Genomic DNA, 18,119 nt, shown 5'->3' on the forward strand with positions numbered 1-18,119 from the left:
ATTACACTGAAATGTGAGATGTGTTTTCTGGCTGGAGTCTACCTGGAGGACTCACGGTCCATGGATGAGATCTTTTGTGGAAATGTGCATCATGTGTGTGCATTCCCGTCTCTTTCATCCCTGTATCCCACATTCCATCCTCCTCCCCAGGATCCAAGGCTTCACTCAGCTTCACAAAGGGGTGCAAGATGAAGATGTAACTGCAGAGGGAAAATCCCGGGACAAAATACCTTTGAAACCTAAATTGAAGGGAGAAATCAACTGGGAGAAACTCATTTTTTACCCTACAAGCAGTCAGTCATCCATTTCTACTCTCTACTGCCTCTCACAACCCCGGTTGCAAAAGGGGCCCCACCCAGCCTCTCCTGTCCAGATAAGCCCTCTATGGATATGAAGACTACTTCTCTCCACCCCTTAGAAACACTTGTTGATATGGAGATGCACTAAGCCAGGAAAGATATTTTGGAAGTATTGCAGTTTTACCCCTACCCCCTCCCAGAACAAGCCCACACACGCTGCAGGGATGTGGACAGGCCTGGGAAGTAAGAAGACCTGAGATGGAGCCTCCTAAAAAGGGAAACAGGAGATTAACTGTGGAGGGGTCCCCACAGCTTTTGCAGACAGCTGGGCAAAAACTTTTTGTAATCACAGGGATGTTGTGTGCTCCATTTTGGGGGAGGGGATGCTTGTGTCAAGTCACTGATGCTTGGCTGCACCGGTTATGACCAGAAAGGACTCTGACCTTTCCCAGAGATCTTCCTTCCCGGAGAGGCCCAGTGAGCACAGGACCCCTGGCAGAGACCAGTGGAGCTTGCTTCCAAGAACTGGCCTGTTTCCCAGCCAGCCCTGTAGCCATCCCCGAAGTCCTCCTGGACTCGCTCCTAGTGGTAACTCCTCACCTCCACACTCAGGCCCTAGGCTCCCATTTGAACGAAGCCTGCATGTGTCAAGTGTCTGTATCAAGACAAGACGCTCCCTGCTACTTTTGACCTTTTCTGAGTCCATTTGAAAGAAAAATGTCACTTCTATCGCGAAAGGCAAGTAAACAACATGGCTAGTGAGAATCAGCTGACCGCTTGAGCCTCGTGCCCGGCAGGGCTGATGGGCGGGTTACAGAAGCGTGCCCAGGGACTCTCAAGGAGCTCCCTCGGTATATAAGGTATGGTTAAAACATGTTTTTTTTTTTCTTGAAGTCCGCCAGGCTCTGCCGACCAGACTGCTCTGGTGCTCTCAGGGAGGCCAAAATAGAGTAGGCATTACTGGTCCCACTTTGCAAGTGGGCAAACTTCAGTAAAGGAGGCCAAGCTACTGCGCCAGTGTTACGGTGTTGAGGCCAGGCAAGGTCAGCAACCCAGAACAGCATCTAACTCTGACGCAAACCCTGCTGGAGGCGGGCAGTAAGGACGCCTCTGCGCTTGGTGCTCGCGAACCATAGGCGGGCTCCTAAACTGGAAATCGTCCGGTTTCCAAGAGCACAGGCCCAGCCCCGCGGCTCCGCTGGCCTTGCGATTGGCTCCATGGGGCGGGGGCGGACCAGAGCGCCGAACCGACGTCATGGCGTCGGGCAACGAGTGCGGAGCTTCCGTTTGTCAGTGGCCGGGAGGCCGCTGCGTCGCGTCGTAGGTCTGAAGCCCGCTGTCGCCGTGTAGCCCTCGACCCCTCCCCTCTCCCTCTGGTGAGTTAGGGGTCGGGGTAGAGGAGGGCAGCGGAAGAGCGGCTCTTCGTGACGCCAAGCCCCTGGTTGCCTTAAAACTCCTGCTTCAGACCCCTTACCCTTCCCAGTCCAAAGCCCGGGGCCCTGGCCCACTCCCACGCTAGCCTGCGGCCCGCACTGCCCCTGCGGGCATGACGTTACTCGCGAGGCGAGGTCCTCTGACGTGAGACGTAACTGTCCACCATCTTTGTCCCTGGCAAGTGGGTTTTGCGCAGTGGCTTAGACCTGGAGGAATCGTGACGCGCAGGAAACCATTAGACCACCTCTCTGGCTGCGCCGTCAGGCAGCTGCCGCCCCGCCTTTGCCCTTGGTGAGTCCAAGACAGCTTACTTTGGGGTATGTCCCTCACTGGGGGAAAAGGGGAACCCCAGGTTAGGCGCAGGCACGCGCGGGAGAGGAGATCCTGGGAGCGTGACCGTTGAGGCTGGAGTGAGCCGGCGGGTGTGACCGATGGGAGGAGGGGGTTTAGAGAAGGACTCCGCCGCTGTTCTGGGAAGAGGAGCTCCCCTGATGTGGTCGCTGGGAGTTGAGGGGCACCGGGGGGGAGATGTGTTCGAAGAGTCGCGGTGGGTTAGCAGGGCCAGAGGCCAGGGGTGTGGCCGGTAGAAGCGAGAGGCCAAGGGGAGAACCTTCCTTGTTAACGTCTTGGCGTCGTTCACTGAGGGACTGGGAACGTGCCCAGCCAGCATGAGGGAAAAGGGGTTCCCCAGAGGTTGGTCGCTTGGTGGGCAATCTGCGCCCGTCTCCCGTAGTTAAAGGTTAAGGGACTCCTCTTTCCCATCTGGTATTGGAGGGACATATCTGTAGAATCTTGAACACCCAGGAAAAGAAGATGAATTCCTGACACTTGGGGGAAGGGAAGAGAAACCTCCAAAACTGACCTGATGTGAGAGAGTGGGAAGTGAGGGGGGTTACATTTCAGACCTGGATTTTTTTTTTCTGGGTTTATCAGGAATGATCTAGTTTGAGAAAGGCTGTAGATTAAGGCAGAGGTAAAGAAACTGGAACTTCCTGTTTCGTATTCTTTGAATCCAAAGAATTTATTCATGCTGTTTTCAGAGCTGTCTTCTATGTGAGGGGCAGGCTTTTAGTGTACTCACTTGGCTGCTTCATTATCCAGCGTAAATAGTGTTGATGCCTCATTAAACTTGGATTTTATAAAGCAGTATTTGTTTGTTTGTTTTTATTAAGGTAACATTGATATACACTCTTAGGAAGGTTTCACAAGAAAAAACAATGTGGTTACTACATTCACCCTCATTATTGAGTCCCCCCACCCCCTTACGCCATTGCAGTCACTGTCCATCAGTGTAGTAAGATGCCACAGAGTCCCTACTTGTATTCTCTGTGCTAAACTGTCTTCCCCGTGACCCCCCACACACCAGGTGCACTAATCATAATACCCCTCAGTCCCCTTCTCCATCCCTCCCCCCTCCTCCCTCCCCTTTGGTAACCACTAGTCCGTTCGTGGAGTCTGTCTGCTTAAAGCAGTGTTTTTTAAATGCCAAACACTGTCCTGATAATCACTGTGGTTTAAAAGAAAACGCAGGCAGTAAGTTTAGAAAAGGCAGAATGACAAAAAAGGTGGTCTGAATGAGAAAAAATTTAAATCATTAGTTACTTTCCTGGTATACCTCAATTGCTTAGCCTCAGGGTACATTTATAAAGTAATAATAGAGAGCAGCGGATGAAGGAGATGCAGCTGTACAGCAAAACGTGTAACACATTCCAGTGATGACAAAGCGTGCCAGTAAAGTGAGAACTATTCGCAGGTTATTTGAACAGTTTAAACTCCCAAGGAAGCAGAGAGGAAAGTGTGTTCCAACTGCCTCACTGAAAGTTGGATGGTGAAAATTAATAGAAACCTAACATTCTGTGAACTAAGAGACTGAAGAAAGTCCAGTTCTTCCAGTTTTTTTTTTGAACATCCACATTTTAATGTGTACTATTGTAGGCACTGGTTTGAACCAAGCTGAACATGTAATGAATTGAGTATGGTATGTTCCTTTTCCTTCCTTCTTTGCTAACTTTCAGGCTTAAGTTTTCCAAAGTTTAGTGGTATTTCAGTTAAGAATTGGATGTAAAACTTTTAAGCTTTGCTCTTTTTTCCTTACTGTGTAATATTAACAAATTGCTTTGGAGTCTGTCATGTTTAAATGGAAATCAGTTATAATATCTTATGAGCTAAATGATAACTGAAGATACTTTTGTTTTTGCAGCATTATCGAAATAGCTGATTACCGCCTGTCACCCTTGTAATAGAAGTTTGCTGGAATGACCTTTCCGCTTTATACTTTACTCTGGCCAGTTTTTCACTATGAGCACCAGGCTGTAAATTCCATCTGTGTGTAAAAAGGGGTTTAGTGGCCTCACCAACTCTAATTTAGTTGTAATTTCCCAGAGACCTATTTTAAATTAAGACCTTATTAATTTTTTTCTGGCCTTATTTTCTTTAGGAGAACTGGTAGGAGTATAGGAAGAGAAGAGACTTTCACAAGCTGTATTTGGTAGAAAGTAGGTTGTGTTAAATCTAGATACATAATCTGTATAGGGAGGAGGCCTTCTCTCAACTGTATTCCAAAGTTTTTCAAAAATATATAGGTAATATAATTTTTATATGAAATTCATGTAACATAAAATCAACTGTTTTGAAGTGAACAGTTCAGTGGCATTTGCAACTGCCACCTCTTCTCATTCGTTTTTGTTTAGACTTTCAGGGAGTTTCTTTTGGGCTTAAGGCAGGAACTAACTTGATAAAGTCATTATGGGTAAGCTCTATACTATTACTGTGTTACAACAGCGTGAGCTCAGAGAGTATGTTTCTCCCTTTAAGAGCTGGGATTCTTAATGTAGGATCTAAGATTGCTTGATAACCCGCTCTTGCTGAAATTTTGTGGGTGGCACATTATTCTCTGGTTAAGAACACTGTGCTCACAGTGTGAATAGGACAGAATACATTCCTTGACAGTGAAATTTGTTAGGGGAGGTAGTGAAATGTGTGGGTCACTAATAAAGGTAGGATTTAAGACTAGGTTAATTTAGTGTTTAACAGATTGTGGTGAAAACTGTTAAGAATTTAATGTGTGTGTATGAGAGCTTTGGAATACAGAAGAATTTCTTGTGCCTTCCAAAGAAACTGGGTGAAAAATTCCAGAGTTTTGTTTTTAAGTCTTCAGCAGCTTCTAAATGTTGATGATCCCATGGGCCTTAGAATAGCATAGTAACATCCTGGACAGACTGTAACAGCCTAGAGTCCAGGTGGGCTCAGTAATCATTTCTGGATACTTATTAGGTAACCAGATTTATTCCAGGTCTCTTATGTGAAGGGCTCCTTTCTTCAGTTTGCTCACTTCACATTTAGTTTACATTGTGAATTGATTAAATTATACCATTCTTTGAATTTTTGCTGGAAAGGCATTATGATAAAGTATTGCATAAGGCAAACCTGGTACAGATTTTTAGTTATGACAAATACTGTGAAAACAAATTTTTGCATTCTATAATATTTGTGAATTCTAGCTCACTTCTTTTTACAAGGTGAATCAGTGAAATTCTGGTTCAACCAAAACATTCTTATATAAGAACCAAGACTAAATAGGAAGCAGCTGCTTGAAGAGATAGCCTATGAGTCTAATTTCCCTTAGAGTGTCCACGTAACACATTTAGAGATCAGATTTGAGCCAGGCTTTTTTCATGATTTCATGTTTATCTGGCTCTTTTTCCTTAATTACACTGATTTCTTTAGTGCTTAGGTCTTTTCTCTCAGATCCATATTTACTGTTGTTTGCCAAATGTGTTATCACTCAAGTTTGCCAGATGTCACTCGTTCTTGACCGAACAGTACCAAGCAGGTGCCAGGGTATCTGTCCTAAATTTGGTAGTAAGTATTGGTAGTGATTGTGATAAGGAGCACGATACTCATTTTTGAGTACAGAAGGAATGTTATTAAAAGAAAATTTTAATGTATTTAGAGAAATCAAGTACATTGGACAAAGTCTTGGAGTTTTTCAAATGAGAAAACATTGTGTCATTGTTTAGGAAGAAATGTGACCAGTTGCTACTGTTTTTGTTTTACTGGTAGAGCCATGTGTCCCTTGGATTAATTCTCCTTGGAACTGGAACAGCAGAATTAACCTTGAGTCTGGGACTCATGTTCTTTTAAGTTTTAGCACCAGTTCTGATTCTCTTTTGTCATAAATATGACAAAAACAGTCACATTTTTTTTTGCCCTGTTTTTATGTGTAATCTGATATTTATTCTTTGGGAATAGTGTTAGGCTAAGTGTAGGTTGTTGCAAATAAGAAAACCATGATTAAAAAAAGAATTCATGTGTAAAGCATGTTTACCTCTCTAAAATGCTTTTGGGGGAAGAATACTTCCTATTAATTTAGGCTTTTTTTCTGAAAGAGTTTCCTTTCATTGAAAGTTGCCTGTAATGATGAGTAGGGTAGCAGAACTGTTTTCTCTTTAGACCTTATACTGCTTCAGAATACATGTTTTGGAATGACTCCATTTTGAGGCAGAAAGTAAGTCATATTTTCCTGAATGGAAAACAATGGGGAAATCTTTCAAAACAACTTTTCCCTATCTTAAATGTTTGAGTCACTAACTGAAGGTGTATTTACAAGACAAAAAGGTCTAGTTTTAGGTCTTTTAGGCTTTGGGTAGAAAACTGTGGATAAAATCACAAAGCCATAATAGGTTCAGATTATCGCTCCATTCTATTTGGCCTTTGCCCCAATTAGCTCCTTGAGGCAAGAGTTAAGTTCTTTTATCTTTGCATCTATTGAATCACAAGTAATGGTGATAAGAAGATACCCATTTTTGAATACCGAAGTTCTTACAAATGTCCTTAAAATTAATCAAATGCCTTGCTGGACATAAATAACTTGGATAAAGGAATTCTTTTTTCTTGCTCTAGGTGCACATTAAAGATCCAAAACCATGACAGATTCCAAGTACTTCACAACAAATAAGAAAGGTAAGTATACAAACCTGATCAAAGAACTTTTGAGTTCTCTTGAGATTCTTCAAAAGTTGTGGTATAAGATTGCCACGAGTGGAAAGTTCTTGACGTCTTCAGATAAGTAGACATCCACAGTCTCATTGAGGACCTTCTGCTTCTACAGAAAAGTATATTTGAGTAAATTCCTGAAGTATAGGTTTCTAAAGATAAGACTGTGCTGTACATCATTTTGACTTAAAGGTCATGTTTTAGTGAAAGGAAGGGCTCCAACACGGATCCGTTGAAAATTGATAGATCTGAGAAGAAAAGAGTAAGCAGCATGTTTCTTTTCTTTTCATTTTTTTACTTGGAAATAAACATTTTATAAGAAATATGATTAAAGCAGTATAGATATATAAAAAATAAAAATGAAAGTTCTTTTTCCCCTCCTTGTACCTGAGGGGAACTAGGTGTGTATACTCAGTCTTTTTCTGTGCATATAAATGCATATATTAATACTTACAGTTTAAACATTTTTCTGTCTTTAACAAAAAAGGGGCCATGCAAAACTACATAGAAATGTGATGTTTTTACATCTTTCCATACAGATCCACCTCATTTTTGGGCTTTGTTTAATATATTCTTTGTAGTTAAAATAGGGAACCATTTGAGTCAATTCCATGATTTTAAAGTCAGGCTGTTGATTAATAAATTTGAATTTATTAGCTCGTCCATCTTTGTAGTGAGAAATAACATATTTGTTTTTACATATGACTGTGGGGCTAGAAAGTAAGCGTTCTTAGGAAAAGTCCAAATCCCTCATCTTTTGTAAAATTGTTCCTAAATAACAAAGTTCGTTTCTAGTGCTATGTACATGGCCCTCCCATCAAAAGCAGGCCAGTTTAGCCCTTCTCAGGCTGTTGTGCGCCTCAGCTGAGCTTACTTACTCCTCAGGATCAGAATTCTGTGTTATTGTATTCAGTCATCCTTATAGTTACTGAAGTATTCTGGGCATGGTACCAACTAGCATTCCTCTTATTCTCCAACAGCTTACCTTCTCAGATGTACCTTTTCTCCTCTCCCCCAGGGGCTGAAATATGACTGCTTTTCTGCCCCAGAATTTATCTTTTTTGTTATTCCATGTAATGTTTACTGGCCTCAGCCTCCTGACTGTTGTGAGATTGAACTGAGTTTGGTCTTTCGTCTTGAACACTTTGCAGAGCCTTTCTACGTTGATTTATTAATTCCATTCATTTATTCGGTAAATGTTTATTGAGTGCCTACTATGTGTGAGTCAGATTTTCTCAGCACTGTAAAATATATAGAGTTACTATTAAATGCCCTAATTTCTTTCAAGTTAGAGTATACCAAATGCCTAGATCTTGTTTTCTAAATATCATTTCCCACTAAAAGGAGTCATGATTCTTTGGAGAAAGGGCTGATTCCAGGGCAGGGTCAAGGCAGAGTACTAGGTGAACATAACATCTTGTACCAGAAAGGGGGGGAGCGCTGAAAAAACAATGGGACATGTCAAGGAGCGATGTGGTTTGAAGGGGCTCCCACTGGCCAAATTTGAGATGGTTTAATCATATAAAAAAGAGATCACGGTGAACTCTAACTCATTGAATAATATATATGTATATACACATAAATCATCATCATAACTAATTCAGGCAGGAGTCACTGATGAATGCTAAACCAACTAGCGGGTGAAAGTTTTTGAGGAAGGGATATTTAAATAGTCTCCAAGTTACCTTTTCACAGATTATTTACTAATTATAAAGGAAAAAATAGTAACTTTACAGTGTCAAAACTTGGCATTTACCACCTTAAGTATTCCATGCTACCATCACCAGTAGATAAATTAACATTTGTCTCTTGATGTCGTGCACTGAGAACACACCATCACTTAAGAATTTGCTGCCAAGATGCTTAACCTCAGTGTAATCGTGAGGGAATACCTGTGACAAACCCAAACTGAGGGCGTTCTATAAAATAACTAGCCTGTACTTAAAAGAAAATACTATCATGAAACACAAAGGCTGAGGAACTGTTGCCCATTAAAGAAGACTAAAGAGATATGACAGTAAATGTATTGTATGATCCTGGGCACAGCAGGGTAGGGGTAAAATTGCTATAAAGGACATTATCAAGACCTTTGAATAAAGTCTAAAGATAGATGATGGTGACATATCAATTGTAAACTTCCTGATTTTGATCATTATATTTTGGTTATGTAAGATAATTGTTCTTATGAGTTATACACTGACATATTTAGAGCTAAAGGACATGATGGCTGCAGCATACTGTTAAATGATTCAGGGAATAAATATGTAAATCTAAAATATGGTAAAGCAAATGTGGCGCCAGTGTTAACAATTGGGGAATTTTGCAACTTCCCTTTAAGATTGAAATGATTTAACAGGCACATGAAAAGATGTTCCACATCACTAATTATCACGGAAATGTAAATTAAAATCATAATGAGATATCACCTCACCCCAGTTAGGATGGCCACCATAGAAAAGACTAGGAACAACAAATGCTGGCCAGGATGTGGAGAAAGGGGAACCCTCCTACACTGCTGGTGGGAATGTAAACTAGTTCAACCATTGTGGAAAGCAGTATGGAGGTTCCTCAAAAAACTAAAAATAGAAATACCATTTGACCCAGGAATTCCACTCCTAGGAATTTACCCTAAGAATGCACAATCCCATTTGGAAAGAAATATGCACCCCTGTGTTTATCACAGCACTATTTACAATAGCCAAGAAATGGAAGGAACCTAAGTGTCCCATCAGTAGATGAATGGGTAAAGAACAGGCGGTACATACACACAATGGAATATTATTCAGCCATAAAGAGAAAACAAATCCTACCATTTGCAACAACATGGATGAAGCTGGAGGTATTATGCTCAGTGAAATAAGCCAGGTGGAGAAAGACAAGTACCAAATGATTTCACTCATTTGTGGAGCATAAGAACAAAGCAAAAACTGAAGGAACAAAACAGCAGCAGACTCACAGAATCCAAGAATGGACTAACAGTTACTAAAGGGAAAGGGACTGGGGAGGGTGAGTGGGAAGGGAGGGAGAAGGGGAATAAGGGGCATTATAATTAGCACACATAATATATGTGTGGAGGCACGGAGAAGGTAGCATAGCACAGAGAAGACAAGTAGTGACTCTATAGCATCATACTATGCTGATGGACAATGACTGTAATGGGGTAAGTGGTGGGGACTTGATAATGGGGGGAATCTAGTAACCACAGTGTTGCTCATGTGATTGAATATTAATGATACTAAAAAAAAATACTGTTAAAAAAAAGTTTGAAATTATTTAAAAATAAAAGAAAAATAGGTCATACTATAGTTGCCTGGAGTGAACAAGGAGCTCCAGAACATTTTCTAGAAAACACAAATATGTCAGTCCTATTCTGTCATTTGGAGGTATGTAAGGGTACATTACAGAAACCTCCACAGTGAGTTGTTGAAGTGTATCAGCTGCTAGTGGCTTTCAACCTTGCCTGCACCTTAAAGTCGCCTAGGAAGTTTAAAACAATACTGGTGAGCCCCCAGAAATCCTGATTTCATTGGTCTGTGATGTGGCCCAGTTGTGGGGGATTTTTAAAATCTCCCCACGTTTTTCTAATTTGTAACCAAGATTGAGAACCATTGCTAGCTGCTAACCATGTTTGGTAGATTTTTATAGGGGGAGGAGTAGGGGTAAAAGATAGGAATTTAATGGTATGTACGAGATAGATGTCTGACTTAGTGGCCCTCCTTGGCTCCACCCAGCTTATTCCCTATTTTTATTAATTATATCTCCCCAAAACCATCAGTCCCTTGTCACTCATTTTCAGCTTTTTTCAGAACCTCTTATTCTGAAATGTGTTTATTTATTCTGTTAATGACCAAGCTATTCTATAATGACATGAAAGGTTTAATTTTAAAACTCACCTAACTTCTCAAACCTTCCTTCTCTTGCAGTGGATCCTGGTAACCTTTTTTAATTCAGGGATTTGTTTAAGTTTAAGACTTACAGATTGAATCATACCTGGGTGAACCACCACATTTAGAAAAAAATGGATAGACCGAGTTCCCTTTACTTCCTACATCGCCCACCAGAACTGCCACTGGAACATACTCTTTAAGTTATGCTGTTGGAATAGTTTCAGTTACATCCTGTTTTGATTCTTTAAGTCCTGCTGCTAGTCCCAGTGCAGACTTTCTGAAACCCTACTGCTTGTCCTTTACAGTTCCCGAAAGTAAATGATGGGAACCCAGAGAGCTGGATTTGGCAGCAGAGGACTTGGTGAAGAGACAGCTGACTCTTAAAAGGTCTAGCTTTTCTGGTTCAGCTGTTTTTGCAGCTGTCCATTAAATCAGTGATTTTTGTAACATTGATTTGGTTGTCCTGTTGGCCATGGCTATTTGTGTAATAAATCTTTTTAGTGCTCAACTTGTGTGTTTCTTGCCAGTTTCATCCTTCCCATTTAGAGGCTTTAGCAGATCACATAGTTTGCCGCCCCCTCTATTTCTAACTGGTGAATGAGGTCTGGTTAAAATGAACATCAAGAGCAGCCGTAAAGGTGGAGGGAAATGAGGCAGTTATTGTAGCAGAGTTTAAGCGTACAGATGGAAGGTTGAACTGGGAGTAGTCTACTTTTTCATGGGCTTAGTGGTGTATTTTCTTTCTTTTAAAAACAGCAAGGATTGTTACCTTCTCTTTTCTGGTTCAGCTTTCTGAAGATAGATGAGCCTGGGCCTTATAGTTCCCCTGGCCTTCACAGTGCAGGGCCCGAGGGTCACTCAGGTTGGACCTTTAGAAATGACTCTGGTTTGTACCATTCTTGAAACTTCAAGATTATAATTTCTGTTTGATTGATTGAATAGGATGAAGCCTTAAAACCCACTGGCTTCTAATTAGAGAGCAGTGATTCTCAATCCTAGTTGTGCATTAGAATCGCTTGGGGGAACTTAGAAAAATATGAACTTAAGAGTTCTCCTTGACATGCTGATTTATTTGGTCCAGAGTGGAGCCTGAGCATTGTTATTTTTAAATACTTCCCAGGTAATATTAGTGGGTGGCCAAGGTTGAGAACCTCTGGATTCAGCAGTCTGGAGAGACAGCTCGAAGGTAGCTCGCTCTGTCATTAACTCACTGTGACCTTTGAGCCTTGGCTCTTTATTTGTGAAGTTGAGAGTGGGTGAATGATATGATAACTGGAGTCTCTTCTGGCTTGAAGACAATGATTTGTGAACCCTTTCCTTGTCTGCGTGTATTGTTCTCCTAGGATCTTGCAGTTCTGATGGGAGGTGATCCCGCAGATGCCATTTTTTCCTCATGGTGTTAAGATTTCAGGAGATCTGTTTTCCCACTCCTGTGCCTCCTCAGATCTTGATTGTACCTTCCTCTTTGGCCATACCTTAAAAAACGGTATCCTCATCAGTGGGTCAGTTGATGTTCTAGGGACTTGACTTGTACCTATCCGATAACTGAAAAATTTTTATTTCAGTTACTGCCCTGCCTCTGGTCTGGTGTTGTTGTGTTACTTGTTATGTGGTACACTGTTCTGCTCTGGTTCTCCCGTTTGGGGACCTCACCCTTCTGTTTTCTTGTAGGAGAAATCTTTGAATTAAAGGCTGAACTCAACAATGAAAAGAAAGAAAAGAGGAAGGAGGCTGTGAAGAAAGTGATTGCTGCTATGACTGTGGGGAAGGATGTTAGGTAAGGGTGGTCACCCCTGCCGTTGGTCACTTCAGACCCATATCCTACTTTATGGCTTTTACTGCTTTTCTTTGACAACTGTTATAATCATAGACCCTATGAAAATGGATTTGTCCCACTGAAAACGTCATAAGGGAAATTACTTCTCTGTTAACTCATGGCTTAAGCTTTCTTGATCTTGTTTTGGCAGAATAAATAGTTTGATTTTGTTGCATACATGCAGCATAAAACCTGAGAGCTGGCACAGTTACAAACCTGTTCCTGAATTTTAGAAGATGATAAAAATATACTGGGAAGCAGAAACTCTTATGTTCTTTAATTGGCTCAAGTCAGTACCCTTAACTTTACAGCTCTACATTCAGTTGCTGAATTCAAGATGAAAACAAATGTTAACAAAATGCATTGGGTCTTTTTGGTTTTTTTATTTTCTTCCTTCCTTCCTTCCTCCCTTCCTTTCCTCCTTTTTCTCCCCTTCCTTCTTCTTTTTTTTTGTAGTTGATATATCAAGAGCATTTTGAATTAAGTAAGGATTATCTGTAGGCCTCTCAGGATTCCTAAGATTCTTCCAGCGAGTCCATGAGGTCATATCTATTCTTATAATAATAATACTTTGCTTTTTCACTGTGTTGCCATTTGTACCTCTGATGCCTTAGCATAAATCAAGGCAGTGATGCCAAACTATGACAGTAGTCAATGTATATTCTTCACCACTGTGTTTTTACAGGAAAAAGGCAGTTTCACTTAGGTCTGTCCTTCATGAAGCATTGAAACTTCTACTTTGCTAAACCTTGAATCTTGAGTACAGGTCTTACTAATAATCCATGTGGTGAAATAGGATATACTGAGTTAAATAAAATAAAATAATTAATTTGTTTTACTTTTTTAATGTCCTACCAGAAAATTTAGAAGTATGTCAGTCATTCAAAAATACGGTGTCCCCATTTCAAACAATTGTGCAAGGGCTTTTCTTTTTCAAGTCAGCCACCACACTTTGCTGTGCAGAAGTGCTTTATACGTAATTATTATATTTTATTTAACTCAGTATATCCAAAGTAGTATTATTTCAACATGAAGTCAATATTAAAAATTTATTAATGAACTCTTACATATTTTTCATGCCAACTCTTCAAAATCCAGTATATGTTTTATATAGACATCACATCACAGTTCAGACTAGCCACATTGCAAGCGCTCAGTAGCTCTATGTGACTAGTGGCTAACCTATTGGAAAGTTCAGGTTTCTAGCTTTATAGGTTGGTACTTAACAATTTTTACCACTAGAACTTTGACTGTTCTTTTTTCTTGTGTTGAAGTATAGTTGATATAGAAGATTACATTGGTTTCAATTATACAACACAATGATTCATCAGTTAAACCCATTATTAAATCCTCACCCCAAGTAGTGCGGTTACTATCTGTCAACACAGAAAGATGTTACAGAGCCATTGACTATATTCTCCATGCTGCACTACCATCCCTGTATATTATGATTGGAAGTTTGTGACCCTGTATACCATCCCCAACACCCGCCAGAAGCCCTCGCTCACCTACTCACACCACCCCTCCTCCCCTATGGTGTCTGCCAGAGCTTTGACTATTTTTTATCAAGATCTTGATCTTGTGGAGGTTGTTGGAATTCGTTTCTTTAGGATCTTACATTTACTATTAGCTCATGTTTCACATTTATTTACTGGTTTTACTGTTGTTTTCACATGAGCTATTTCCTATTACCCTAGGACATGGAAAGAATGGTAATTTTGAAGAGTGTCAGTTAGTGTTTTAAATATCTACATGTGCATGAAACTACACTAGGTACATACAGGCAAGTTAAACATAGAGTTTGCCTTCCAGGTAAGAAGTCATTGGTTCATTGGAGGTAATGGTGGATTCTTTGACTTTGCAGTCCATCTTCATCTTTGTAAATAATTTATATTTCTGTATACTGTTTTTCTGCATGTACAGGAGTTATACTATATAAGCAGGTTTTCAGTCATTCTGTTAACTTTTCTGTAGAATGTACTGACATTTGCTTCTTCTTTCTCCTGTACTATTAGTAAGATATTTAGAAGAACTGAAAGTTTGTAAGGTACTTTGAAAAAGCCTTGGGGGACGATTAATTACTAACTTCGTGTAAAGGTAACGTTAACCATACTTAAAAAATACGGCTTGTAATTTAAAATCTGACACACTCAATCCTTCCATGCAAAAGGTGATTCTTTGTGTACGGAAATATAAATTTGTTTTCTTTGGCTTTATAGGTGAATGATAGACCAGGCAATGACTTGAACATGGAAAAAGTATAAATTCCTTTTCTTTTTGAGTGCACTCATTTTCATTTGTTTGAATGTGTAATGTTAAAAATAAATACATTCCACTAAAAGAGAATCAGGATGTATTAAAAAAATGACTGAGTCTAGTTGTGGGATTAGAAATACACAAAATGAGCCTGGATGGAATGTGCCTTGTTCTCTCAGAAAGCAAGGAAGCTATTGAAAACACAGATATATATCACAAGAACCCAGGAGTTAATAACTAAATAAGTTAAAATCAAGGATGGAAGAATATGAGTTTTAAAAAGCTTAACAACTGTAGTTCTTTGAAACTGCAATGAATTGATAGGAAGAATTTGAATTTTTGTATGTGATACTGTGATATTTTAAAAAATGATTCCTCAAGGTATGCCCAAAAATATTATGTATAAATGATAACAATGTCTAGGATTTGCTTAAAAATAATCCAGAGCAACCATATGGAGTAGGGACTGGGGGAGGGAAGAGTAGGTTGAGGCTATATATCAAATAAGATTGGTCATGGGTCAAAAGTTGTTGGTGACTGTGTGGAGAATATACATCAGGTTCACTCTACTACTCTTTCCTTTTGTTTGACAGTTTTTGTAAGTTAAAAAAAATTATTTTTAGAGACCTTCGTGGAACCAACACTGTAATTTCTTTAGTAATTTGTTTCTGTGATAATAATTATCATGTGGGGACACTTGTCCTTGCATCCAATCACTTTGTAAAATAAGGTCATTTCTTCATATTCGATCCAACAGCTTTAACACCAACATCTGTTGACTCCCTTCTTTTTTCTCTCTTCTCAGCTCTCTCTTTCCAGACGTAGTGAACTGTATGCAGACTGACAACCTGGAGCTAAAGAAGCTCGTGTATCTCTACTTAATGAACTATGCCAAGAGTCAGCCAGATATGGCTATCATGGCTGTTAACAGCTTTGTAAAGGTAACTTCTCCCCAAAGACTCAAGAGCAGTCTCTTCTACCTCAGCCTTTACAGAAGTGTTTCTTGATATAGTGCAAACAAGCAACCTCTGTTCCAAAAGAGGGCCTCCAGAGAAGTAGAGGCAGTGACTGGGAACATTCATATCTTAAGCACGTACATGCCTGCATTTGTCATCCAGTTAAATGGGGAGCCTTGTTAGTTGGGCTTGGTGCATCCTTGGAGATGGAGAAGAAAGCCAGGTGAAACCTGTTGTACCTTCCAAGGCTGACAAAGGTTGGGCTTACCATTGTAAGATCAGTAAACTGGGGCTTTAACTATTTTATCTTTGTAGAAATTATGCTTACAAGTCCAAAGTAGTGGAAAAACTGCAGGAGCTACTACTTTTGCTTCACATAAGGTGTTAAAATGTTTGATAAGGTTTTGTATTATGTGAGTTTTGAAATGTGTTCAAGGAGAGGACATAGTGTAGTATCTTCCTAAATACCCACCTTGGCAGTTTCAATAGTTACCAACCCACAGCTGGGCTTGTTTTAATTTATACTCCTCATAAATACTTTGTTGACCCCTACCCCTCTCCTCCTGGATAATTTTAAAGCAAACCCTGGAAGTTACAAGGATGAAAAATAAGTTCATCCTTACATTTATCATTATCAGAGTAAGATCTGTTTTCCTTCCTTCCTTCCTCCCTTCCCTTCCCTTTCCTTCCCTTCCCTCCCCTCCTCTCCCCTCTCCTCCCCTCCCCTCCCCTCCCCTCCCCTCCCCTCCTCTCCCATTTTGGTATCATTAATGTACAATTACATGACCAACATTATGATTACTAGAGTCCCCCTGTTATCAAGTTCCTTCCACATACGCCATTACAGTCACTGTCCATCGACATGGTAAGATGCTATAGAAGCACTACTTGTCTTCTCTGTGTTATACTGCCTTACCTGTGTACCCCCTCCCACATTATGTGGGCTAATCATAATGCCCCTTTTCCCCCCTTATCCCTCTCTTCCCACCCATCCATCCCAGTCCCTTTCCCTTTGGTAACTGTTAGTCCATTCTTGGATTCTGTGATTCTGCTGCTGTTTTCTTCCTTCAGTTTTTCTTTGTTCTTATACTCCACATATGAGTGAAATCATTTGGTACTTGTCTTTCTCCACCTGGCTTATTTCACTGACCCTAATACCCTCTAGGTCCATCCATGTTGTTGCAAATGGTAGGATTTGTTTTCTTATGGCTGAATAATATTCCATTGTGTATATGTACCACATCTTCTTTATCCATTCCTCTACTGATGGACACTTAGGTTGCTTCTGTTTCTTGGCTATTGTGAATAGTGCTGCAATAAACATAGGGGTGCATCTGTCCTTTTCAAGCTGGGCTTTTGTATTCTTACAGTAAATTCCTAGGAGTGGAATTCCTGCGTCAAATGGTATTTCCATTTTGAGCTCTTTGAGGAACCTCCATATTGCTTTCCATAGTGGTTGAACTAATTTACATTCCCACCAGCAGTATAGGAGGGTTCCCCTTTCTCTACAACCTCGCCAGCATTTGTTGTTTGTCTTTTGCATGGTGGCGATCCTTACTGGTGTGAGGTGATATCTCATTGTGGTTTTAATTTGCATTTCTCTGATGACTAGCGATGTGGAGCATCTTTTCATATGTCTTTTGGCCATCTGCATTTCTTCTTTGTATAACTGTCTATTCAGCTCCTCTGCCCGTTTTTTAATTGGATTGTTTACTTTTTGTTTGTTGAGTTGCATGAGCTCTTTGTATATTTTGGATATCAACCCTTTATCGAATCTGTCATTTATGAATATATTCTCCCATACTGTAGGATGCCTTTTTGTTCTACTGATGGTGTCCTTTGTTGTACAGAGGCTTTTCAGCTTGATATAGTCCCAACTGTTCATTTTTGCTTTCGTTTCCCTTGCCCGGGGAGATATGTTCCTGAAGAAGTTGCTCATGTTTATGTCCAAACGATTTTTGCCTATGTTTTTTTCTAAGAGTGTTATGGTTTCATGACTGACATTCAGGTCTTTGATCCATTTCGAATTTACTTTTGTGTATGGGGTTCGACAGTGATCCAGTTTCGTTTTCTTACATGTAGCTGTCCAGTTTTGACAGCACCATGTGTTGAAGAGACTGTCATTTCCCCACTGTATGTCCATGGCTCCTTTATCGAATATTACTTGACCATATATGTTTGGGTTAATGTTTGGAGTCTCTATTTTGTTCCACTGGTCTGTGTCTCTGTGCTTGTGCCAGTACCAAATTGTCTTGATTACTGTGGCTTTGTAGTAGAACTTGACATTGGGGAGCGAGATCCCCCCCCACTTTATTCTTCCTTCTCAGGATTGCTTTGGCTATTTGTGGTGTTTGGCGTTTCTATATGAATATCTGAACTATTCCAGTTCGAATGTTGTTGGTAATTTGATAGGGATTGCATCGAATCTGTGTATTGCTTTGTGTAGGATTGCCATTTTGACGATACTAATTCTTCC

At 40.4% G+C, this 18,119-nt stretch overlaps 1 protein-coding gene across 7 annotated transcripts in view; it reads left to right on the forward strand.

Moving 5' to 3' along the window:
* The first annotated feature begins 1,601 nt into the window (after positions 1-1,601).
* Positions 1,602-18,119, forward strand: part of AP2B1 (adaptor related protein complex 2 subunit beta 1) — a 161,398-nt gene continuing 144,880 nt past the window's right edge. For 3 of the 7 annotated variants that reach the window (XM_057501215.1, XM_057501216.1, XM_057501218.1), the window contains exons 1-4: positions 1,721-2,024; positions 6,636-6,695; positions 12,287-12,392; positions 15,493-15,628. In XM_057501215.1, the coding sequence (XP_057357198.1) occupies positions 6,659-6,695; positions 12,287-12,392; positions 15,493-15,628 (279 nt within the window). In that variant the 5' untranslated portion in view covers positions 1,721-2,024; positions 6,636-6,658. Of the gene's footprint in view, positions 1,676-1,717; positions 2,025-6,635; positions 6,696-12,286; positions 12,393-15,490; positions 15,629-18,119 lie in introns of those variants that run through there. The other 4 variants (XM_057501213.1, XM_057501212.1, XM_057501214.1 and 1 more) reach the window with 4 other exon arrangements.

Source organism: Manis pentadactyla, chromosome 4, assembly GCF_030020395.1.
Source record: "Manis pentadactyla isolate mManPen7 chromosome 4, mManPen7.hap1, whole genome shotgun sequence".
NCBI lineage: Eukaryota > Metazoa > Chordata > Mammalia > Pholidota > Manidae > Manis > Manis pentadactyla.